This window comes from Entelurus aequoreus, linkage group LG12 (assembly GCF_033978785.1).
Source record: "Entelurus aequoreus isolate RoL-2023_Sb linkage group LG12, RoL_Eaeq_v1.1, whole genome shotgun sequence".
In the NCBI taxonomy this organism is placed as follows: Eukaryota; Metazoa; Chordata; class Actinopteri; order Syngnathiformes; family Syngnathidae; genus Entelurus; species Entelurus aequoreus.
In genome coordinates, this window is record NC_084742.1 from 23,172,830 (window position 1) to 23,198,908 (window position 26,079).

Consider the following 26,079-nt stretch of genomic DNA (forward strand, 5'->3'; position numbering starts at 1 on the left):
AAAATGTATTTAATCTGTCTAAGGCAGCATAGGAGAAAGTTATGTACAAGTTATGTAGTTTTGCCTCTCATTTCCCATAACTGTAGTGCGTTCAAGGCCCCTTAATTTAGGTTAGAAACTTAAAAATATGATTAATTGAATTAATATTTTAGACACTTTGTATTGAATTTGTTGGCACTTTTTTGTAATAAGAAAAAAATCAATAAAAAACCTAATTATTTTGGGGGTTATCTAGCTATAATGTAGTCAAGGTATAATCCCATCTTTTATGGTCAAAAACTTAACTAGGGTTTTCACTTGTGTTTTAAAAAACTGGTTTCAACCAAATTCATGCAATAGTGTGTATTTTTAGTCCACGTAAACATACCAAGTGTGTTTGTATAGGGCAGCGACGGTTTAGGATGGGATAGGGGGCCCTCAGGAGTATTGTGTACGATAAGGGTCCCAGCAGGTATTATGTGCATCCCCTAACCCCCCACAAAAAAAAATGAAACCCAATACGACAGTTACATTGAGAAAAATTATTTTAAGAAATGTCCCCCTTTTTGCTGCCTGCCAGTTGGAGATCTTCCACTCAGTGATGTACAGAAATTACCAGAGGAAGACAGATATGGACGAACCCCCCAGTTTGGACTACGTCTCGGGCGGCGAGGATGAGAACGGGATGGGAAAGAGCGAGAAGAGGAGGGCTAAAGACCCGCAATACGCCATCCTTGAAGAGAAGTACTACAAATATGGCATCAAGCCTGAGTGGATGATAATCCATCGCATCATCAACCACAGGTAGAGTGTAGTATATGCAATAGCACATAGTACAGTGGAACCCGTTTAATTATTCTTATTACTAAAACGTGACTGTTTAAATCAGCTCAGGTCATTTGAATGAAAATCGTTTTAGCAAATGCGCAGGCAATGTCGCCAACCGCTTATGTCAATATCAGTAAAGTCGTCTAAGGGACGTCGACAAACGGCTTCCAATGTATCTAGTGTGTGTTTAAGTGATGACCTCATTGGTGCTGTTTGCTTCAGTGTTGATAAAAAGGGCATCTACCACTACCTGGTTAAATGGAGAGACCTGACCTATGATCAGTGCACTTGGGAACGAGATGACATGGACATCCCCGACTTTGGTATTTACAAGACCAACTACTGGAGACACAGGTGGGCTATTTGGATCTGGGCACCAACCTCCTCAATGGAGGTCTGCGCTCATTTAGCACTCACGTTTTACTTATTGTTGCTGCTCTAAAAGGGACTCCATCATGAAGGAAGACCCGGACAAACCCAGGAGGATGAGGAGTAAGAGTCAGGAGGACGAAGACGAGTCTCCCGCCTCACCAGTCACTGATGTGAGCTCACTGTGCCCCAGTCTAAATTGACTTCCATTTTACTTCCTCGTTGAACTTCTCCTTGCAGCCTACGATCAAATACGAGGAGCAGCCAGACTTTGTGACGTTGACGGGCGGCACACTGCACCTGTACCAAATGGAGGGTCTCAATTGGCTTCGCTTTTCCTGGGCTCAGGGCACCGACACCATTCTGGCGGACGAGATGGGTCTCGGCAAGACCATCCAGACCATTGTCTTCCTCTATTCTCTCTTTAAAGAGGTACCCATCTTTTCCTACTTTTTGTCTGACCACAAAATGTTAATATAGTGAAACCGCTTATGTTGACAACCCACAACTAACGTCAATATCACTGGTTGACAAAACCGAAAGTTGCTGTGGTTGAATCCAAGTGGTTTATTTTTCTTACTTTGCACTGAACATTGTGCGTTTTAATGCTATGTAACTAGACCGTTATGTTGCTGTGGTTGTTTCACACTGCTTAATGATAACAATGAAGTTACAAATTAACGGACAGACTTTTCATACAAAACGACACTTCTGGTTTTAAAATTAGATTTTTACCTAAGCTGTCAACCATGTATGCCGACATTGACGTAAGCGAACAGTTTTTAGTAAAACAAAGAACACAGGTTAAGTTGGCTCAGTTCAGTTCAGTTCACCAATTAATTCCGAACAAAATAAACCATCTACACAATTCAAACATCTCTTAATCTACAAAAAACAGTAGTAATAATACAGAAATGAACAGAAACAAAGAAACATGGTGTGTGTCCGTAAAAGAGCAGGAAGAAGCAAAAGTTTATATTGTCCTGTCCCATCACTCAGATATTTTGATTTTTAATCATCAATACAATACATAATCACCTGACACTAAACCATATTAAGAACATGTCATTTAATTTAATTCACACATACTCACAATAATAAACCCACTCATCATTTCATCAACTGTAGTTTGTATAAATACTTTATATCCTTAAGATAATGAATGTTTTGTCACGGCGGGGGTGCAGCTTGCTGCGCGGTTGTTCTTCCAAGATGCAAAAATGGACAGCTCCGGACGACAGCGTGAAGGTATGATTTGATTTATTTAACATAAATCACCAAACTACAAAAAATGCAGGCAAATCAACAAAAAGGCAAGCGTGCCTTTCACATAGGAAGCTAAGACTTAGCATAGACTATGACATGGAATAAACAAAACTTACGTGGCATAGGTGTGACGCAAACAATGAAGCCAGGCCGACTGACTGGCAAAGACAAGCTTAAATAATGCCTCTGATTAGTGCTCGGGAAGCAGGTGAGCGGGCGAGCACTAATCAGAGACAGGTGAACACAATGAGTAACCATGGTGACAAAACAAACAAGGAAGTGCAACCAGGAACTAGAGTCTTAAACAGAAAATAACATAAAACATGATCCAAACCACAGATCATGACATGTTTCCTCTTTGTTGTACCTGTGAAAAATGTTGTTTTGTATTTCTTTTTAAATTGACTGATGTTATTGCTTTGTTTGATTTCCTTATCCAACTGATTTCACTGATTCACCCCACAAACCGATATGCAATTTTTCTTCTTTATTCAATTTACCCCTAAAATTATATTTTCTATCTCTATCTTTGAACATGTTTTGGATATTTGGTGGTTGTGTTTTGCTTCAAATATATCTGCAACAGATCCATACATTTTGTGATAAAGAGTGTATTTGCGTGTTCCTGATACCCATCATTGTTTATTCTTCTCAGTGGTCTTTTTTATAATGTGCGTAACTTTTGCAATTGGGTTGTCAACAGCTAAAAGGAGTTGCATTCTCATTCCCCAGGGTCACACAAAGGGTCCCTTCCTGGTTAGCGCCCCACTCTCCACCATCATCAACTGGGAGCGGGAGTTTGAGATGTGGGCACCCGACTTCTACGTGGTGACCTACACGGGCGATAAGGACAGCCGAGCCATCATCAGAGAGAACGAGTTATCGTTTGACGACTCCGTCGTGAAGGGAGGAAAGAAGTCTTTCAAGATGCGGGTGAGACACAACGTTCTCCCCTCAAATATATTTCATTGACAAATCACATCATCAAACATTCTTCACTCATGTAGAGAGATACTCCTATTAAGTTCCATGTGCTGCTGACCTCCTATGAGCTGGTGACCATCGACCAGACGGCCCTGAAGTCCATCGACTGGGCATGTCTGGTGGTGGATGAGGCTCACCGCCTTAAAAACAATCAGTCCAAGGTACTTTAGACTAAAAAGACTGCAGTGTGTGTGTGAATGCACTTCACAAATAAACTGGGTTCCACTGTACTAGTCAGCGCCCTCTTTTGGACATACTGTGTACGAACAACTCTTCTGCAGTTTTTCAGGCGACTGAACGACTACAAGATTGACCACAAGCTGCTGCTGACAGGAACGCCGCTACAGAACAACCTGGAGGAGCTTTTTCACCTGCTCAACTTTCTCACGCCAAACCGCTTCAAGTACGACACGCACACACAAACTTTCACATCAAAATGATGCCTTGAAGAAGACATATGATGATTTTAATGTACATTTAAAACACTTCCTTGTGGTTAAAATAACACATCTCTTGACTGCAAATGAAACCACGCACCACCCTCTCCAAAAGTATCAGAATTTGTAAATGTACACCGTTAAATATATATGTATCTATACGAACGTCCCCACAATGTTTTTTCTGTCACGGTCGAAAATAAACTTCACAAACAGTGTACCGTAGATATTCACCTAGTCACAACATTAGGTACACCTGTTGACTCAGATCGATACAACACTGCTAATTTCACTGCATGCTGCACATCTGTGTTATTATGCACATTCCAAACTTAGATGAAAATTATACTTTATTTACCTTCTCTAATGTTTCTTCAAACCAAGTCGTATTGTCACAATGGGGCCTTTTGTTTCGTCCGAGTTCAGCGGCTCATCTAAATACCAAGTTGCCCAGATGTGTATAAGTGTCTATTTTATAGTATTTATTTTAGTCATAGAGCAGGCGGGAGGGCATGAAACTCGAAGGAATATACGGAAGTTCCAACGGCAGCAGTCTTAGCTGGTCGGCTCAGCAGAGGGGGAGGAGGCTTTCTGGTACAATATGGCCTATAATAATAGTAATAATAATAAAATTGACCAGATTCTCCCTGTTAAAAATAATCCATAACTCCGCAAACAGAGCCATCCAAAACTGCGTGTAAGCTCACGGCCAAATGCACGAACCTTATGATTTCAGAATCAGAAATAAGAATCAGTAATACTTTAATAATCCCGAGGGGAAATTAAGATTTTCAGCACAATCCCATTAAAGAGCAGACAAACATTACAGGGAGACAGAACAGGATTTGATGCTTTGGCCTTGTTTAACACGAGTATCCAACATTGAAACAACATTTACAAGTCAAAAACGAGTAAATTCATCATACTGTAGGTCCCCCTTAATTAATAACTGTGCAGCAACCTCGAGGGCTTCTTGGAGGAGTTTGCCGACATCTCCAAGGAAGATCAGATCAAGAAACTCCACGACCTGCTGGGTCCTCACATGCTGCGGAGGCTAAAGGCCGATGTCTTCAAGAACATGCCCGCCAAAACAGAGCTGATTGTACGAGTGGAACTGAGCCCCATGCAGAAGTACGACACACCGGTCGCTCACTGGTCCTGCTGAGAGTTCTCCTTTATTCTCGTGTTTTCTTATTTCAACACAGAAAATACTATAAGCTGATTCTTACCAAGAACTTTGAGGCTCTTAACTCAAAAGGCGGAGGGAACCAGGTCTCTCTGCTCAACATCATGATGGATCTGAAAAAGTGCTGCAACCACCCCTACCTTTTCCCTGTCGCCTCCATGGTGAGAAGAACTCCATTGTTTTCATATCTTCTTCTTTTTTCACCTCATTAGCCCGGAAAACCCTGGTACTGGGGGCAACAAAGCGTTGGTTATACAGTATTGCCATATTTTAAATAATTGTGGGTCAACATTACTATAGCCACTAGGGATGTCCGATAATGGCTTTTTGCCGATATCCGATATTCCGATATTGTCCAACTCTTTAATTACCGATACCGATATCAACCGATATCGATATCAACCGATATATGCAGTCGTGGAATTAACACATTATTATGCCTAATTTGGACAACCATGTATGGTGAAGATAAGGTACTTTTTAAAAAACTAAATAAAATAAGATAACTAAATTAAAAACATTTTCTTGAATAAAAAAGAAAGTACAACAATATAAAAACAGTTACATAGAAACTAGTAATTAATGAAAATGAGTAAAATTAACTGTTAAAGGTTAGTACTATTAGTGGACCAGCAGCACGCACAATCATGTGTGCTTACAGACTGTATCCCTTGCAGACTGTATTGATATATATTGATATATAATGTAGGAACCAGAATATTGATAACAGAAAGAAATGGGGGGAGGGAGGTTTTTTGGGTTGGTGCACTAATTGTAAGTGTATCTTGTGTTTTTTATGTTGATTTAATAAAAAAATAAAAATAAAAAACCGATACAGATAATAAAAAAAACGATACCGATAATTTCCGATATTACATTTTAACGCATTTATCGGCCGATAATATCGGCAGGCCGATATTATCGGACATCCCTAATAGCCCCGCCATACTTCAAAGTGGGGGGGGGGTTAATAAATGATAAATGGGTTATACTTGTATAGCGCTTTTCTACCTTCAAGGTACTCAAAGCGCTTTGACAGTATTTCCACATTCACCCATTCACACACACATTCACACACTGATGGCGGGAGCTGCCCTGCAAGGCGCTAACCAGCAGCCATCAGGAGCAAGGGTGAAGTGTCTTGCCCAAGGACACAACGGACGTGACTAGGATGGTAGAAGGTGGGGATTGAACCCCAGTAACCAGCAACCCTCCGATTGCTGGCCCGGCCACTCTACCAACTTTGCCACGCCGCCCTCCTTGTTTTTTGTTTTTTTTCATAAAAAAATACAATCCTGTGTGCTTACGGACTGTATCCCTGCAGACTGTATTGATCTATATTGATATATAATGTAGGAACCAGAAATATTAATAACAGAAAGAAACAACCCTTTTGTGCGAATGAGTGTAAATGGGGGAGGGAGGTTTTTTGGGTTGGTGCACTAATTGTAAGTGTATATTGTGTTTTTTTATGTTGATTTAATTTAAAAAAAAATATATATATATTAATTTTTATTTTTATTTTTTATTCTTGTGCGGCCCGGTACCAATCGATCCACGGACCGGTACCGGGCCGCGGCCCGGTGGTTGGGGACCACTGGTCTACATAACATGTAAGGTGGTTATTTGATCAACATTTTACATAGATTATGTTTTACAGACCACCTACAAGCCGCTTTCTGACCGTCTCTTCAGTATGCAGCGTTTTGTAGGCAGGGCACCTACTATATGGGCAGGGTCTTTTTTTACGTGCCTCCACTTCAACTTCGTCTTCTTCCCGTAAGCCATGTTGTAGTTTTCAGCGCTTCATTATCGAGTCTACTGAACTATACGCTACTTTGTATTAGAAATGGCAACAGTGGAGGATGCAAGTGCATCTACAAAGCAGTCTGTCCAAAACGGAAGGATAAAGAAAAAGAAGGAGTTTATTGACTACTATGTGGGACTACAATGGCAGACTTGCACAAAAATCTTCGGGTAAATTTCCACAATATATGGAGATATCTGCTGACGTCACAGGTCAGACAACGTCACAGGACAGAGAAAAATTCCAAAAGGCTCATTTTTAAGAAGTATGAAGGAAGGCAAAGGTTTTTTAAACATATTTCCACCATACCTCCATGGTTTGATTTAAATTTTTTGGGACTTATGGAGATCCCAAATACATAAAACCAGGTACCATCAGGTAAGAAAAGTTGGTTTTGCATAATAAATGTTAACCGCTAAAACTCACTGAACATGAAGCAAAAATGAGCGTTTATGATTCTAAATCTTGTCTTACCTTTGCTGATTTCTGTTTCATACAAATGAAGTTCCGTAATTTTAGTTCATATTTTTGGTTGTACTGCGATATTATTTCCACCAAAAACAACAAGGTTTTCCCAATGATGGACCCATAACAAAATTAAACAATGAGTCTAGATCTCTCAAAGTTAATCTACACCAATACATTTTTCCTGGGTGTCTAAAAATGTCACTCGCCTGTACAGCTTGTACTTCGATTTATGAGCTTAATTGGTTCTGTGACAGAGATCTTAACTCACAACACCTATACCGCAACTCAACGTCGCCCATTCAAATGAATTGAAATCAATTTATTTGGTGTTTGCCGCCCAAAACAGCACAATTTTAACATGTATCATGCGTTTTGAAAATAAAAACAAACTTTTAGATGAGAAATATTGTATGAAAAACAATACAATAGAATGTGCCACAAACACCTAGAGTAGTTTATTAGGTTAGTAGTTTATTGTAATAAGACATTTATAATGTTGCGATACTAATGTAGTATTGTCATAATGGATTATTTTATTACTACCAGGCTTTACACAGCTGCCAAATAGATATTCTTGAAGTGCCACAGCATATATATATAAAGGGGATTTCAAGGCTTAATTTGTGATTTCATTCATCTATGTAGACCTGATGAAAAACGTTTTTTCCCCCCCGGAAACATTGTGTAGTGATTAAGAACCACAGTGATTAAGAACCACAGTGCTGCAGCTAAATATCCAACTGTGCTTAATTATTCAAAACAATATTATTTCTTTAATACAATTTTTTTTTGTTTTTTTATGTAAAATATTCTTTTTATGAATACAATGTAGTTTTGGGGGGTATTTTTGTTCATCTATCTGTGTCAGGAAACACATAGTAACTGGTGGAACAATTAATCAGTCTTTTGCCAGATAGCAGAAGGTACATAATTCACCTATCTATCTACTTCTTGTCATTCAAACAACAGAATTAGTCATGTTACACATGTAAAATATGTGCTTTGGGTCAATAACGGTTTGGGAACACTGGTTTGGGTCTACTCTTAAGACATGAGGCAGCCTTCTAAATTGTGCAACAGTGACACCATGTGGCGGTGTAGTACAGCCATGCTCTCCCGTTGTGTTACAGGAAGCCCAGAAAACACCAAACGGTGCTTATGAGGGTTCTGCCCTCACAAAGGCTTCTGGAAAACTGACGCTAATGCAGAAGATGCTGAGGAAACTGAAGGAGCAGGGCCACAGGGTGCTGGTCTTCTCCCAGGTAGTCTGTCTTTTAACACATGCTAACCCCCCTCCTCCCTCCCATACAGCTTTGGTGAAACTTGTCTTTTTTGCAGATGACTAAAATGCTGGACCTACTTGAAGACTTCCTGGATCACGAAGGTTACAAGTATGAAAGGATAGACGGCGGCGTCACAGGAGCTCTGAGGCAGGAGGCCATTGACCGCTTCAACGGTGTGTTCGTGTTGGAGAGGCTGAAATCCTGCTCTACTTAAAAAAATAACAATATTTTGTGTCTTTTTTCTGTTTGCAGCACCAGGCGCCTGTCAGTTTTGTTTTTTGCTCTCCACCCGAGCTGGAGGTTTAGGAATCAACTTGGCCACAGCAGACACTGTGGTCATCTTCGACTCAGACTGGAACCCTCACAATGACATACAGGTAGCCTGTGGCTGTCATGGCAGAGAAATCCTTCTCAGCTTTTCACAACTTCTCTTTTTCTGTCCCCCCCGGTCGTGTCAGGCCTTCAGTCGCGCTCACCGCATCGGGCAGGCCAACAAGGTCATGATCTACCGCTTTGTGACGCGAGCCAGCGTGGAGGAGCGCATCACCCAGGTGGCCAAGAGGAAGATGATGCTGACTCACCTGGTGGTCCGGCCAGGCCTGGGATCCAAAGCTGGCTCCATGACCAAGCAGGAACTGGATGATATCCTTAAATTCGGAACAGAGGAGCTTTTCAAAGACGAAGGAGAAGGTGCCCGAACGTTTCACAAAAAATCTAATTAAACTGGAATTTTTTTTTTTAATATTAGAATCAGAATTTGAATAATTTTTGTTGGCCAAATATGCAACACAAGACGATTTTACGTCAATTCACTGTAATTGAATATGACCTGATGGCCGACACTTCCTCCTTATTCTCCCCATTTCCAAGTAAGCCTCACCGTGCCAGGTCGGGTTGGCTCTACTGCCCTGGTTTTACCCGCTAAAAGCAGACACCCCCAGCTCAATCATGAGCTCGCAGGAGGACTGATCCCATGTTAATTTTTTTTAATTTTTTACTTGTTATAGTATGTGCATGAATGTACTGTCAAGTCAAGACAAGTGTTTTGACTTGATGGATTATTTTCTATCTTTGTAATAATTTCTGTCAAGAAAATGAACTGTCATTCTGGTACCTCCCAGGAATAACGGCAGAAAGAACTGGAAGTGTCTTTGATGCAGAACAAGACAATGAGGAGTCCAAACAATAGTGATAATAATAACCCAATGGGATTATTTTCAAATTTTAAACATGACATGAAAATAGTCTGTGTATGTGCGACTCTGAAAAAGTAATCCCAGAGAATCGAGATTCTGTTTTGCGTTTTTGGGCATACCCATGCGGGGCCAATCGTAGAGTGCCTGGGCCCACTTAACGCCTAAAGTCCGGCATGCTATGCTCTCTCAATGTAGCAGAGTCATATTACAACAAGAATGTGATCCTTCCTCGCTGGTTCATCGTGAAAACCAACACAATGCATAACAGATATAAAGTACCAAGACTCAAAATAATCCAAAAGTCAATTACACAGCACACAGGCTTACTGGCAACTACAAACCCCGTTTCCATATGATATGGGAAATTGTGTTAGATGTAAATATAAATGGAATACAATGATTTGCGAATCATTTTCAACCCATATTCAGTTGAATATGCTACAAAGACAACATATTTGATGTTCAAACTGATAAACATTTTTTTTTTTGCAAATAATCATTAACTTTCGAATTTGATGCCAGCAACACGTGACAAAGAAGTTGGGAACGGTGGTAATAAATACTGATAAAGTTGAGGAATCCTCATCAAACACTTATTTGGAACATCCCACAGGTGAACAGGCAAATTGGGAACAGGTGGGTGCCATGATTGGGTATAAAAGTAGATTCCATGAAATGCTCAGTCATTCACAAACAAGGATGGGGCGAGGGTCACCACTTTGTCAACAAATGCGTGAGCAAATTGTTGAACAGTTTAAGAAAAACCTTTCTCAACCAGCTATTGCAAGGAATTTAGGGATTTCACCATCTACGGTCCGTAATATCATCAAAGGGTTCAGAGAATCTGGAGAAATCCCTGCACGTAAGCAGCTAAGCCCGTGACCTTCGATCCCTCAGGCTGTACTGTATCAACAAGTGACATCAGTGTGTAAAGGATATCACCACATGGGCTCAGGAACACTTCAGAAACCCACTGTCAGAAACCCACTGTCAGTAACTACTGCGAGTCATACCAAAGACTATAAAAATGGGACCCATTACCTCCCTGTTTGGCACTCAGCATCAAGGGTTGGAATTGGGGGTTAAATCACCAAAAATGATTCCCGGGCACGGCCACCGCTGCTGCCCACTGCTCCCCTCACCTCCCAGGGGGTGATTAAGGGTGATGGGTCAAATGCAGAGAATAATTTTGCCACACCTAGTGTGTGTGTGTGACAATCATTGGTACTTTAACTTTACAGTTGGTCGCTACATCTGTAAGTGCAAGTTAAAACTCTCCTATGCAAGGCGAAAACCGTTTATCAACAACACCCAGAAACGCCGTCGGCTTCGCTGGGCCTGAGCTCATCTAAGATGGACTGATACAAAGTGGAAAAGTGTTCTGTGGTCTGACGAGTCCACATTTCAAATTATTTTTGAAAACTGTGGACGTCGTGTCCTCCGGACCAAAGAGGAAAAGAACCATACGGATTGTTATAGGCTCAAAGTTGGAAAGCCAGCATCTGTGATGGTATGGGGGTGTATTAGTGCCCAAGACATGGGTAACTTACACATCTGTGAAGGTGGCATTAATGCTGAAAGGTACATACAGGTTTTGGGGCAACATATGTTACCATCCAAGCAACGTTACCATGGACGCCCCTGCTTATTTCAGCAAGACAATGCCAAACCACGTGTTACATCAACGTGGCTTCATAGTAAAAGAGTGCGGGTACTAGACTGGCCTGCCTGTAGTCCAGACCTGTCTCCCATTGAAAATGTGTGGTGCATTATGAAGCCTAAAATACCACAACGGAGACCCCCGGTCTGTTGAACAACTTAAGCTGTACATCAAGCAAGAATGGGAAAGAATTCCACCTGAGAAGCTTAAAAAATGTGTCTCCTCAGTTCCCAAGCGTTTACTGAGTGTTGTTAAAAGGAAAGGCCATGTAACACAGTGGTAAACATGCCCTTTCCCAACTACTTTGGCACGTGTTGCAGCCATGAAATTCTAAGTTAATTATTATTTGCAAAAAAAAATAAAGTTTATGAGTTTGAACATCAAATATCTTGTCTTTGTAGTGCATTCAATTGAATATGGGTTGAAAAGGATTTGCAAATCATTGTATTCCGTTTATATTTACATCTAACACAATTTCCCAACTCATATGGAAACGGGGTTTGTATATTTGCATGCGTAATAAAGACGCGTCATCCAATCAATGCGATCGCCCCTCTTGCAAGTAATTAATGACAGCTGGCCACCACCACAGTAGATATAATCAAAATGAGTCAAAACACGACTGAAATAAATCCACAAAGTCGGAGAAATTGTGATAAAACAGCAGAATTAAAGCAATGGGGACAAGCGAATGTCATTGTACAAATGCTCAATTGTAACAAATCATGAGAGGGACGGGGAATTTTGCAAACAAATGTACTGCTACAGTGGCAAAATGTTGCTAATGTGCTAACTTTGCCAACCTTGGGAACCTTACTCCATTCACTCTCCAGCAGTTTGTGTTAACTGTGTTCAATTTGACTGCTGGCAGGTATGAAGAACTCCTCCGGGGACAAAGTGGAGGATGAGGGCAACGTGATCCACTACGACAGCACCGCCATCGAGAGGCTGCTCGACAGAAGCCAGGACGCCACCGACGACTCTGATGTGCAGAATATGAACGAGTACCTCAGCTCCTTCAAAGTGGCCCAGTACATGGTCCGAGAGGAGGACAAGGTAATAGGCCAAGAGGAGAACATTATTTTTTCCTGTTTCGCTTCCAGCTTCACCTTTTTTGGACCCTCCAAGTTGCTGAAGGGAAAAAAAAAAGTTTTGGCAGCTAAACGCTGTGCTACATTTATCTTTGTTGTCGTGAGTTTGACTTCAGAAAGCAGTAAAATAAAGAGAAGAAAAGTAGTGCTAAATATATGAGGCGATAACTCTTACTCACATTTTTCATTTGAGCTGTATAAATATATTGACTTGTGCCGCTTTAATCCACTCTTTGTGAGGAAACATCTGTATCTGACTAAGTAGTCAGTGAATGCCTTGAAGACATTCAGAAAATAGCTTGTTAATATTGTGCAGATATGCATAATTATGGCAAAAGTCTTTGTTCCATGGCCTTTGCCAGCTTCTCTTTACCCTCTGATTGAGCCCATATGGATACGTGCCTCGCGTTATGGCCTTGTGCCCTTTGCCTGCTCTGACCTCATCCCATGCTCCAGGTTGAGGAAATCGAACGGGAGATCATCAAGCAGGAGGAGAACGTGGACCCCGACTACTGGGAGAAACTGTTGCGGCATCACTACGAGCAGCAACAGGAGGACCTGGCCAGTAAGCTGGGAAAAGGCAAAAGGAACCGCAAGCCTGTCAACTACAATGACGCTGCGCAGGAAGATCAAGGTGAGTCCACAGTGACAAAGGATGTTCATTTTTAATTGGCGCCACGTGTCCTTTCAGAGTGGCACGCTGACATTTCGGACAACCAGTCGGAATACTCAGTGGGCTCTGAGGAGGAGGACGAGGACTTTGACGACCGGCCGGAAGGTGAGCTCTCTTCGGGTGTACTCACAAGATCTGTTTTACAGTCAACCCTTCTGGCCTGCGTTCACACTGTGCATTTGGAAAATGACCAGTTTGATTGTCGCATGACTTGTACTCAACTCTTTAACTGCAACTTCTGTCACTCGACTAAACAATAAAGTAGTGGACTACTTACGTCTTATTTGGGCTCATTCGCAATGAAGAGGAAGCGTGTCACACCAGGGTGCCATTAAGTACACTTACACTAGCCACACATACTGTGTTTTAAGTGTTACAGAGGAACTGCATTTTTTTTTTAAATTCTGCCTATTATTCACAATCCTTATGAAAGACAAGAACACATATGCTTGTCTTTGTTTTATACATTCTAAATAGTGAATAAATGCTATCAAAAGTCAGCTAACAATGAAGCCTATGTGCGTCACTCTATTCTGCCTATAAAAACCCTTAAAAAACATCCAAACACCTCCATGAAGGTTTTATATGCATACTGTCAGTTTTTATGTAATGCAGTAGCAGGCACATTTATAATAACATTTAATATTTACGTATTTTTCTCATTTTAAGCATACGCGGCGTATACATTTATTATACGGTAATTTAATTTATTTATAATAAACGCATCACAACGTTTACTTTTTTTTTAACAACATCACTGATTATTACTCACTGCAGACTTCATGAAAGCCAACAAACATAATGAAACATCACTTACTGTACGATGTCTGCTGTCATTAGAATGCCAACTGCTGGGATGTTCATATAGTCCCGTTTAGATTAAAAATGACTCATAAGAAAATGGGGGTAATACCAAGCGCCTTTTTGTGTTGTTCTCGTCATTCTGTGTATAAATTGGCTGTCAAAGTGTACCAACTTGTCGGAATACGTCCTCATCCTTCAACTATGCAGGTGAGAGGCATGATTTATGTTCTACAATAAACTTCCACACGCAAGGAAGCGAGGAAGCAGCTTATCACTCGATTATGTCAATATAGGCACACACACTAGTGATCACGGCCCCCCTATAAATAGTTTGTCTCTGTTAGCGTTCACAATAACAATATCAAAGTCACAAAATGTAAATGGAGTTTTTAGATGGTTATTTATTGGGTTTTTGGGCGGAATAGAGGACCTCCTATTGGTTTCATTGTAAGTGGAATTTTATTTCAGTTTATTTACGAGTTAGAATGCATTAAAAAAAATTACATCTGTCTTCATGTCTTTCATAATTATTGTGATTGATAGGCAAAATTCCCAAAAAAAGTGCAATTCCCCTTTAAGTGGGGCCAAGTGTGAGAATCCTGTTTTCTACAATAGAAAACCTTAGTACTGATGTCGGAGCAGACCACAAACTGACTGGACCAGTTTCACACCCCATTGTCCTATGTGAGCGATCATGTTGAAATAAAAAAAAAAAGAAGTTTTGCTTGAACTTTTATTTTGGAAATTACGAGTCAGAATATGGCAGACTGTCAGCCAATCCATGAAAGAAAAATCACACAAAACATACAGTACATCCGGAAAGTATTCACATCGCATCACTTTTTACCATTTTTTTTATTATGGGTTATTGTTTTTAGAAATATGAGAACAACAAAATATTCATTCCATTTTGAAATAAGACTAACATAACAAAATGTGTAAAAAGTGAAGCGCTGTGAATACTTTATTATGTTATTTATCTCTGTGGGATTTGTTCTTTACATTATCAGAAAGCAGTCGCCAAACATACAGACACTTCCAGCTCTTCAAAACCAGACCACCATTGTGTAATAATATATGGAAAATACCTACAAAAACATCATCTAAATGAGTGGGAATTAAATGAATAAACGAAGAAGGAAATTTAAGTTTAAGTAGAAGCACCTCCATTTTGACAATGGAAAAGAAAAACTCTGCTGGAACCTTAGATAACAGCTCTCAAGCAGCCCGAGTATAAAAGAGGTGAAAATGACACTAAGCCAAAATGAAGAATGAAAGATGTTTTTGGTAACGCTTCCACACAGCTCTGTGTTGAATTACAAGCTGTTTTTGATTTAGCTATTACACTCGCCTGGCATGCTCACGCTGAGCTTTTTGCTAGCAAACACAAGGCTCTCGCGCTCAATCTTCAGTTGTAAAGTTAGGACATGGCTGTCCAAAGTTGTGCTTTATTTTTTATTAGCCTGTGGTTTACTATAAAAATGAATATCAAACTGCATCAAAACTTTACAAATGACGATTAGGGCCACTCAAAACAGAAAAAAAGTATAAAAGGTTTTGTTTTGTTTCGTTTATTAGGATCCCCATTAGCTTTGGCAAACTCCAGCTATTCTTATTGGGGTCTACAATAACTTAAGTATCAACATCCATCCATCCATCCATTTACTACCGCTTGTCCCTTTTGGGGTGGCGGGGGGTCGCTGGAGCCTATCTCACTCAGGTTTGTGCATCTGCCTCACAATACGAAGATCCTGGGTTCGATCCTGCGCTCGGGATCTTTCTGTGTGGAGTTTGCATGTTCTCCCCGTGACTGCGTGGGTTTCCTCCGGGTACTCCGGCTTCCTCCCACCTCCAAAGACATGCACCAGGGGATAGGTTGATTGGTGACACTAAAATTGGCCCTAGTGTGTGAATGTGAATGTGAATGTGAATGTGAATGTGAATGTGAATGTGAATGTGAATGTTGTCTGTCTATCTGTGTTGGCCCTGTGATGAGGTGGCGACTTGTCCAGGGTGTACCCCACCTACCACCCGAAGTATTATCATACTATATTATAAACATGTTATCACCACTTGCATAGGACATAGCAAAACATTTACAACAGTAACACAAAACCAATATGAGACGCTATAATCCTAATACAAATAACACAAGATAGATTAACTTTATTAATTCTCTAAAAGAATAGGAAATTAGCCTTAGCATAAAACATACAAACAAATATATATAAAAAAAATACACATACAAATAGACTACTTAAAATGTATTTAAAAAAACATAAGAAAGTCAGTGCATTATGTTTCTAAAGGCTGCATGTGAATGATGAAGTGTAGCAGAAAATACATTAGGTTTGCACAATTCTGTTACGGTGGCTGCTCTTTGCACAGTCCACAGTGCTGTAGAGGGAGTGAGAGGCATTGCTCATAATTGCCCTGATCTTGCTCTACGTTATGTCTCTAATCACCTCTTTTAGTGCAGCAAGTTTGATGCCTTTTTGAAGATCTTTCCCAGTTTGTTCTTGTCCTTCACCTTAACTATAGTTGACAACCTTTTCCTTATTTTTTTAACGTTCAGCTGCAGATGATTGTCCCTGCCCCAAAGTCATCCACCAGTGCTGTGTACTCCTCCTACCTTCCTCTCTTGACAGTATGGCCATGTCATCCAATTATTTTTGTGGATGCCACAACTTGGAACAGTACTTGAAAGGTGGCAAACAGAAAGGGAGAAAGTAATGTTCACACGGTCAAAAACACGGCTGTGCGTCTTCGCATACTTTAATCTGCCCTTCAGGTACTTGGTAATCCAGGTGATGAGGGAGACATCCACATTCATGCTCTACAGCTTCTTCCCAAGCAGTCTAGGCTTGATGGTGTTGAAGCATACTTGCCAACCCTCCCGATTTTCCCAGGAGACTCCCGAATTTCAGTGCCCCTCCCGAAAATCTCCCTGTGCAACCATTTTCCCGAATTTCTCCCGATTTCCACCCTGACAACAATATTGGGGGCGTGCCTTGAAAGCACTGCCTTTAGCATTCTCTACAACCTGTCGTCACGTCCGCTTTTCATCAATACAAATAGCGTGCCGGCCCAGCCACATAATATATGCGGCTTTTGCACACACTTAAGTGAAAGCAACGCATACTTGATCAACAGCCATACAGGTCACACTGAGGGCGGCCGTATAAACAACTTTAAGACTGTTACAAATATGCGCCACACTGTAAACCCACACAAAACAACAATGACAAACACATTTCATAAACACAACAGAACAAATACCCAGAATCCCTTGCAGCACTAACTCTTCCGGGACGCTACAATATACACCCCCGCTACCACCAAACCCCGCCCCCCCCCAACCCCCCCCCCCCCCCCCCCCATCTCCTGAATTCGGAGTTCTCAAGGTTGGCAAGTATGTGTTGAAGGCAAACGAGAAATCTAATAATTTCATTCGTACGCTATCCAGGGAGGAGTAGGCTCTCTGCAGCGAGTATATAAGCATGTCATCCACCCCCACATGGGGCTGGTATGTAAATTTCAGCCGGTCTTCTGCTGCACACACCTGTGTTCTTAGCTGCTTCAGCATCAACCTCATTAAGTGGGAGGTCAGAGCTTTAGGCTTGTAGTTGTTTAGTGCCACAGGATGTATTTTCTTATAGGCACAGGGACCAGGAAAGCTGATATTTTGGCTTTCCTATGCATGCTGATGACTCTTTTAGCATGTCCTGAACTAATAATAAACAAAAATGACACCCCTGAAACACTGAATTCCTCATTGAATAACGCATGGATTGTAATGCCCATATATAGGCATTGAGGCATGTTCAGGGGTACAATAATCCCGCTCTAATGTTTGTTTTTAAACAGCTCAAATTCTCAATCCTTCGCTCTGTTCCCCCGCAATTCCCTGCAGGTCGCAGGCAATCACGTCGCCAGCTGAGAAGCGAGAAGGACAAACCTCTTCCTCCTCTTCTTGCCAGAGTGGGAGGCAACCTGGAGGTCTGTCCGCGTGGTTTCTGTTGTGACATTTGCTGCTATGATCCAAATAACGCAGGATGTGTTAAATCTATTATTGTTCAAAACGGCCTCAGATGGGAAGAGAAGTCAAAATATGGCCTTACTGAATGCCTGCCAGAGGAACTAAAAAAAAGTTTACTAGATAGTTTCTACAGTGTAGCTTTTCCCAGAAATGGAATATCGTTGTGTTGTTAGGTCCTTGGCTTCAATACTCGGCAGAGGAAGGCTTTCCTAAATGCGGTGATGCGCTGGGGGATGCCGTCTCAGGACGCTTTCTCCTCTCAGTGGTTGGTCAGAGACCTCAGAGGGAAGACTGAGAAGGAATTCAAGTATGTCAGGAGAAAAATAGAAAATAAATAAGCAAACTCACCCGTTTTTTACCTTTAACACCCAAACTTGTCTCCACCAGAGCGTACGTGTCTCTTTTTATGCGTCACTTGTGTGAGCCAGTGGCTGACGGGGCCGAGACGTTTGCTGACGGCGTCCCGAGGGAGGGCTTGTGTCGCCAGCCTGTCCTGACTCGCATTGGCGTCATGTCGCTCGTCAAGAAGAAGGTATTGCTGTCTATTGCCCTACCTGGTTAGGGTCCATTTTATAGTGTAACACATTTAATTAATTCCCGTTTATGCCGACAATCCATCTACCCGTCAATTCAAGTCCTGATCCAGCGTGTTCCTCTGATTAAAAAAATTCTACTCAGTCAAAGAAAAACTGCCCATTTTTTCTGGGCTATTTGCCCATCATTCATCATCTTTATGTGAGACAAGAACACACATGTATTTAACTTATCTGTGCATTCTAAATAGTGAAAAACTGTCAGTACGATGTGGCTGATAATGCAGTTAAAGGCCTACTGAAATGAATTTTTTATTTAAACGGGGATAGCAGATCCATTCTATGTGTCATACTTGATCATTTCGCGATATTGCCATATTTTTGCTGAAAGGATTTAGTAGAGAACATCGACGATAAAGTTCGCAACTTTTGGTCGCTGATAAAAAAAGCCTTGCCTGTACCGGAAGTAGCGTGACGTCGCAGGTTGAAAGGCTCCTCACATTTCCCCATTGTTTACACCACCAGCGAGAGCGATTCGGACCGAGAAAGCGACGATTACTCCATTAATTTGAGCGAGAATGAAAGATTCGTGGATGAGGAAAGTGAGAGTGAAAAACTAGAGTGCAGTGCAGGACGTATCTTTTTTCGCTCTGACCGTAACTTAGGTACAAAGGCTCATTGGAATCCACACTTTCTCCTTTTTCTATTGTGGATCACGGATTTGTATTTTAAACCACCTCGGATACTATATCCTCTTGAAAATGAGAGTCGAGAACGCGAAATGGACATTCACAGTGACTTTTATCTCCACGACAATACATCGGCGAAACACTTTAGCTAAAAGCTAACGTGATAGCATCGGGCTTAACTGCAGATAGACACAAAAGAAATAAACCCCTGACTGGAAGGATAGACAGAAAATCAACAATACTATTAAACCATGGACCTGTAACTACACGGTTAATGCTTTCCAGCCTGGCGAAGCTTAACAATGCTGTTGCTAACGACGCCATTGAAGCTAACTTAGCAACGGGACCTCACAGAGCTATGCTAAAAACATTAGCTATCCACCTACGCCAGCCAGCCCTCATCTGCTCATCAACACCTGTGCTCACCTGCGTTCCAGCGATCGACGGAGCGACGAAGGACTTCACCCGATCATCGATGCGGTCGGCGGCTAGCGTCGGATAGCGCGTCTGCTATCCAAGTCAAAGTCCTCCTGGTTGTGTTGCTGCAGCCAGCCGCTAATACACCGATCCCACCTACAGCTTTCTTCTTTGCAGTCTTCATTGTTCATTAAACAAATTGCAAAAAATTCACCAACACAGATGTCCAGAATACTGTGGAATTTTGCGATGAAAACAGAGCTTTTTGTATTGGATACAATGGTGTCCGAATACTTCCGTTTCAACCATTGACGTCACGCGCATACGTCATCATACATAGACGTTTTCAACCGGAAGTTTCGCGGGAAATTTAAAATTGCACTTTATAAGTTAACCCGGCCGTATTGGCATGTGTTGCAATGTTAAGATTTCATCATTGATATGTAAACTATCAGACTGCGTGGTCGGTAGTAGTGGGTTTCAGTAGGCCTTTAATTGGATTATATCTATTTAGTTTATAAGACACTCTAAAAACATCTCCAAAGCACCAACAACACTCCATTTGCGTGCTGTGACCTGCATACCAACCAAGCTGTAGCAACATTACTACTGTAAGAGCTAACACCAAGAAAGAAACCCATCGACTTGTCCCCACTGCTCCTTCAACCACTAGCGAGTAGCCAGCTACTACCTAGCTTGAGCTGCTGATAACATTGGTTGCCAGCTGCCATGCAAAAAAAAGGCTTGAGCTGCTTTTGCTTGAGTTTGGGAAGTAAATTCTAGGTTATAAATCATGCCTCTGGCGTGAGACGTTTGTGACACCAAGCTGGTAAATTGGTCAACTTTGAAAATCCACACACTACCAACTTGATACTATATAGCTCTGAACAAATGGAACACAGCATAAAACCGTCACAACATCACTGGGAAGCATTTTTCTATAAATGTTAGGTTTACTGAACTTAGCAGCTCAATGAGAGCACAGGTCGTGTGTTGAAAAATACAACCATCCCATCCATCACCATCTCCATGAGAGTGGACATAGTAAGTCATTGTTTTAAGTTCTTATTTTAACATTTATGCATAGCGATGCTATCGTTACATCATGTACAAAAAACTTTATTGTATAGGTTTTTGGATGGTTTTTAGAGGGCTTCATAGGTGGAATAGATCGTATGTCCATTACCTGCATTGTTAGCTGCCTCAAACGAGCACTTTTTACAGTACAAAGAAATGGGAAATACATGTGTTTTTCTCTCACATAAGGATTGTGAATGATAGGCAAAATTCCCAAAAATGTGCGTGTCACGATCGACTGCTTTTTTTTACTTAAATTTTGAGACCCAAAAGGGTCATTTCTGTGAACAAAAAGGAACTTGTTCATAATGCCAGGTCTGGGTCTTTCCTGCATATTGATCGATCAGATTCAGGAGTTTGAGCACATAAACGGGCGGTGGAGTCTTCCAGAGCTCAAGCCTGAGGTCAGTGTGGACAAATCCTCCTCCTCCAGGGCATCGTCTCCTGCCGCCAAGACGGCAACGCCCACCCCAGATGCCAGCTCCAACAACACGCCTTGCACCTCAAAGCCAGGTAAGCAAATAAGTAAGTGCGCCTTGTTTACAGCAGGGGGCGCTGCTTGCTCTGCTAAGGGCAGAAGGTAAGTTGATTGATGTTGTCCATTTACAGCAACGCCTGCTCCGGCGGACAAGCCTGAAAAAAACGACAAAGAGGCAGAAAAGGACGACAAGGAAGATGGCGAGGCCCAGACAGAAAAAGACAAAGGGAGGGAGAAAGATGAGAGCAAGGAGGAGGATGCAAACACGTCTGCAGATGGTGAAGAGGTGGGCCAAAGAGGAAGGAAATCACTTGATTAGATTTGAAATGTAGCTAGCTCCTTGTATTGAATTCATTAGACTACACATATGCACCAAAATTCGTATTTATTATTTTCCCTAATCCGCCCTTTTTGACACTCAATACTTTCACATTTTTCAACTGATTCTAATTATTCCAACATGACCCTGTTTGGGTCCCACATCAAACTTAAGAGAGTCAATCACTTCACCATAAAAGTAGGTGACAGTGTCATCACCAGGAAAGATGAGGTCACCTACCTAGGTTCGATTCTAGAGGCTAACCTTTCCTGTGATAAAATGGCAACCAAGGTAATCAAAAAGGTTAACCAACGAACGAGATTTCTCTACAGAATTTCCTCCTTGAGGATTCTGGCGGGAACTCTCGTTCAACCCTTTTTCGATTACGCATGCACCTCCTGGTACCCTAGCACCTCCAAAACCCTCAAATCTAAACTCCAAACATCTCAGAACAAGCTAGTCAGGTTACTTCTAGACCTCCACCCCAGATCCCACCTCACTCCTACCCACTTCTCTAAAGTGGGCTGGCTCAAGGTGGAGGACAGAGTTAAACAACTTGCACTGAGCCTAGTCTATAAAATCCGCTACACCTCCCTGATACCGAAGTACATGTCAAACTACTTCCTTAACGTAAATGACCGCCATAACCACAACACCAGGGGGTGCTCCACTAACCACGTTAAACCCAGATTCCGAACTAACAAAGGTCTTAACTCATTCTCTTTCTATGCCACATCAATGTGGAATGCGCTCCCAACAGGTATAAAAGAAAGGGCATCTCTATCCTCCTTCAAAACCGCTATAAAAGTTCACCTCCAGGCAGCTACAACCCTAAACTAACACCCTCCCCGGATTGCTAATAATCAAATGTAAACAATCAAATGCAGATTCTTTTTCTTATGCCTTCTGATCTCTCTCTCTCTCTCTCTCTCTCTCTCTCTCTCTCTCTCTCTCTCTCTCTCTCTCTCTCTCTCTCTCTCTCTCTCTGTCCACTACCCACCCCCACCCCCCCACCCCACCCCCCCTCCACACTCCTGATTGTAAATAATGTAAATAATTCAATGTGATTATCTTGTGTGATGACTGTATTATGATGATAGTATATATGATAGTATATATCTGTATCATGAATCAATTTAAGTGGACCCCGACTTAAACAAGTTGAAAAACTTATTCGGGTGTTACCATTTAGTGGTCAATTGTACGGAATATGTACTTCACTGTGCAACCTACTAATAAAAGTCTCAATCAATCAATCAATCAATGAACACTTTCAGCTCATTCTGGACATTCAATTTAACAACATCCTAAATATTCCCACTTTTGATCTTTTATTCTGTCAATATTTATCCACCAATTCAAACCATTCCAACATTAAAATGTGTATCTCATTCAAAACATTCACAGTTTTTCCCAGATTTCTACATTTTCCGTGCAGCATTTCAGTTCAGCTTTAGCTCTTGCTGCAAAAATGCCCGTTTGTAATTTGTTTTCCTCATCGCAGAGCGCATCTTCCGCTTTGAAAAGTGAGGGGAAAAAGGACACAGACTTGAACAAGGGGGAGAAGAAAGAAACAAGCAGCAGCCCAGCAGAGGAGTGCAGTACGCAGCAGAAGAACGCAGCCGAGTCCAAACAAACCGCTAAACCAGAGGAGCGGGTCAAAGAAGGAAAAGCAGGTAACTTCAAAGATGGCGTCAGTGGCGATGAAGTCAAACATGGAGGCGATGACTCGTGTCAACTTTGCATCTACAGACGAAGAGAAGGCCGACGAGAAGTGGGAAAAAAACACGGAAAAGCCTGACAGGACGCCGCCGCAGGCAGCGGAGGTCACTGAAGCCAAGAAAGGTGCGTCATCTAGTCCAGAAACACTCATCCATCAAGGAGATCTGTTTCTTCTAGATGTCATCTGTAATCCTTGTCGTCAACAGAAGATGTCAAAGGTGACAAGGAGGCTGGGAAAGATGTCAGAGAAATGAAGGTCGACGTTGCCAAGGGTAACGGAAAGATGCCCGCCGAGCGACCCCGTTTCATGTTCAACATTGCTGATGGCGGCTTCACTGGTCAGTTTTGAGTGTAAATCTTTTGAGCATTCCATGACAAACTTCTGTTCACTTTCGTTTGACTTGACTGTTGCTTGCAAGTTTAGTCCTGAGGACCCAAAAAGTACAGTGGTACCTCGGTTTTTGTACACCTTACTTTACATTGGATTCATGTTTTTGGTCCATCGTATATCGTCTCGATTATCGTACATCCAAAGGAAAATTACGTGTCATTCCACGGAATTGTGTGCCCAAACAAAGAATCCCATCGTTGGGGAGTCGGCCTCTATTTCTATAGCATATGACTGCAAAATAAGCCACTAAATAGAACACACACACATAGACAAACACATGCAGCATGGCCAACGGTAATGCGATCACTCATCGACAGTTACATTTGGGTTGCACAAACGCACGTCTGCAACGTAGCTGACTGTGTTGCGAACGGTCCCCTACTTTCATGAATTTCGCTATCTTCCATATCAAAAAGCAATAGAAATACTAGTAAATATTCCACAGAGTCATAAAACAAATGTGTCAATTAGTCAATGCAATCACTCATCAACATGTGATAGAGATGAGAAATTGTAAAGCATGTTGCGACATAAATGAAGATGACCATACACAAATACAGTATTAACACTCACAGTTAATACATATACCCTCATGCATATAATCACGTTTCATCAAACATATATTAACGTTGTTCCCCTAGGTGAAACTGGGTAACACATGGCACACTGACAAAGCTTAACCTATTGATACTATAACAATCTACAAGGTTAAAACTGTTTGCTTTTCTTTCTTCCCCTCCATTTATCTTCTTTCTTTTGTATTTCAAGTTATCATTACATGTATGTATTGTTGCATTTGAAACAATTGTATTGTTGATAATAGAGGTAATGTTTGTTATTATTCATTATCAGTAGTGCTATTTCTATTGGTATTTGTATTGTTCCACTTGTAGTGTAACAATGTTCATTGTCATTTCTGTGTTATTATTATTTACTTCACTAACTGCTTCTTTGCTATCACTTTTCGTATCTTATTTGTACATATTGTATTTGTTGTCTCTCTGTCTTATCCCCCTCTTGTCCCCGCAAGTTCCCTCTCTGTCTTCCTTTTTTTCTCTTTCTATCCCCTCCTGCTACGGTCCGTCTGCACCAGATAATAATATAAAGCCATTTAATTAATTACAAATAAGGCAATAAGAGAAGTATCCCACACTTCTTGTTTGTAAAGTAAATCTGTACAGCAAATATGGGCATCTAGATCAACAATATGATTTGCCTGAGTAGCTGGACAGGACAAAAAAAAAAGAATATGAATAAATAAAGATAAATATGATCAATACAGTAAGGCTATTGAGTTGGTTAAATAAAAAAAGGTATCCTGAAACTACTCTTGTTGTGAGAAAATGACATTGAAACTAACTTGACCTGCTTGGGGCAGTGCATTGCCCCCCGATTAAAGAAAACATGGGATATCAGAAATGCTTCAAGATTTATAGATCATATATTTATCTGCACAACATTTCCATTCTGCGGGACCACCTCTTTACGGCCTGGCCTCTCCCCCACAGAGCTGCACACTCTTTGGCAGAACGAGGAGCGCGCCGCCATCTCCTCTGGAAAGATGAGCGAGATCTGGCATCGCCGACACGATTTCTGGCTCCTGGCGGGAATCGTCATGTATCCTTGACAGCTGTTGCCCGTGCAATGACCCACCCCCAATCTGTTCTTATTTTTCAGGCTGCCAGTTAATGTAAAAAAAAAAAAGCAAACCAGCCAAAGTTTGGTCAAACATGAAGTACATGTTGTTCCCTATATTGCATCAATTAGGACTGTGTAACAATCGCATAAATCTACTTCCATGATGCGGCACACTTTGAATTTTTTTTTTTTTTTTGGCTGCCTGAAAAATGTTTAGCTCAGAAATAGAAAACAAGCTGTTATTTTTTCATTTTCAAACGATAATGAAATCCATCTCTATTAAAAGTCAGTTTGAGCTGCCATAAAATGGCTGTTTAGCGTCTTCGCAGTGGTGCCAAGAGCTCGACAAAACTAGCGTTCTGCAGCTATTAGGCCATTAGCTTGGCTTAAATTAGGGGTGTCCATACTTCTTCCAGATGGGGCCGTATCCAGTAACTTGATGGATAAATGGGTCACTTTGTGCATTTTTTTACATTAAAGATGATAAAACCAATCCAATGTAGGTCATTTTGTGCTAAGCTATCAGAACTAAATATGATAGCTTTGTGTTATAGCTGACAAAGCAAACTAGTGTAATACAATTGAAGCCACTTAAAGGGGAACTGCACTTTTTTATTTGTATTCTGCCTATCGCCCACAATCATTGTGAAAAACATGACGACGGATGGATTTTTTTTCCAATGCATTCTAAATAAAAGTAAATAAAAGTCAGCTTACAGTTGCGCCAATGGGAGGTCCTCCATTT

General features: G+C 41.3%; 1 protein-coding gene across 2 annotated transcripts in view; it reads left to right on the forward strand.

The window, feature by feature from the left end:
* Positions 1–26,079, forward strand: part of chd3 (chromodomain helicase DNA binding protein 3) — a 65,600-nt gene that overhangs the window by 22,467 nt on the left and 17,054 nt on the right. For both annotated transcript variants that reach the window (XM_062065248.1, XM_062065249.1), the window contains exons 14-38: positions 560–783; positions 1,030–1,161; positions 1,253–1,349; positions 1,417–1,608; positions 3,175–3,375; positions 3,450–3,587; positions 3,708–3,829; positions 4,821–4,994; positions 5,069–5,210; positions 8,455–8,586; positions 8,663–8,780; positions 8,860–8,984; positions 9,066–9,297; positions 12,335–12,519; positions 13,011–13,188; positions 13,246–13,332; positions 17,945–18,030; positions 18,244–18,377; positions 18,458–18,602; positions 21,134–21,299; positions 21,396–21,550; positions 23,088–23,259; positions 23,336–23,428; positions 23,512–23,643; positions 25,205–25,313. In XM_062065248.1, the coding sequence (XP_061921232.1) occupies positions 560–783; positions 1,030–1,161; positions 1,253–1,349; positions 1,417–1,608; positions 3,175–3,375; positions 3,450–3,587; positions 3,708–3,829; positions 4,821–4,994; positions 5,069–5,210; positions 8,455–8,586; positions 8,663–8,780; positions 8,860–8,984; positions 9,066–9,297; positions 12,335–12,519; positions 13,011–13,188; positions 13,246–13,332; positions 17,945–18,030; positions 18,244–18,377; positions 18,458–18,602; positions 21,134–21,299; positions 21,396–21,550; positions 23,088–23,259; positions 23,336–23,428; positions 23,512–23,643; positions 25,205–25,313 (3,671 nt within the window). The remainder of the gene's footprint in view (positions 1–559; positions 784–1,029; positions 1,162–1,252; positions 1,350–1,416; positions 1,609–3,174; positions 3,376–3,449; positions 3,588–3,707; positions 3,830–4,820; positions 4,995–5,068; positions 5,211–8,454; positions 8,587–8,662; positions 8,781–8,859; positions 8,985–9,065; positions 9,298–12,334; positions 12,520–13,010; positions 13,189–13,245; positions 13,333–17,944; positions 18,031–18,243; positions 18,378–18,457; positions 18,603–21,133; positions 21,300–21,395; positions 21,551–23,087; positions 23,260–23,335; positions 23,429–23,511; positions 23,644–25,204; positions 25,314–26,079) is intronic.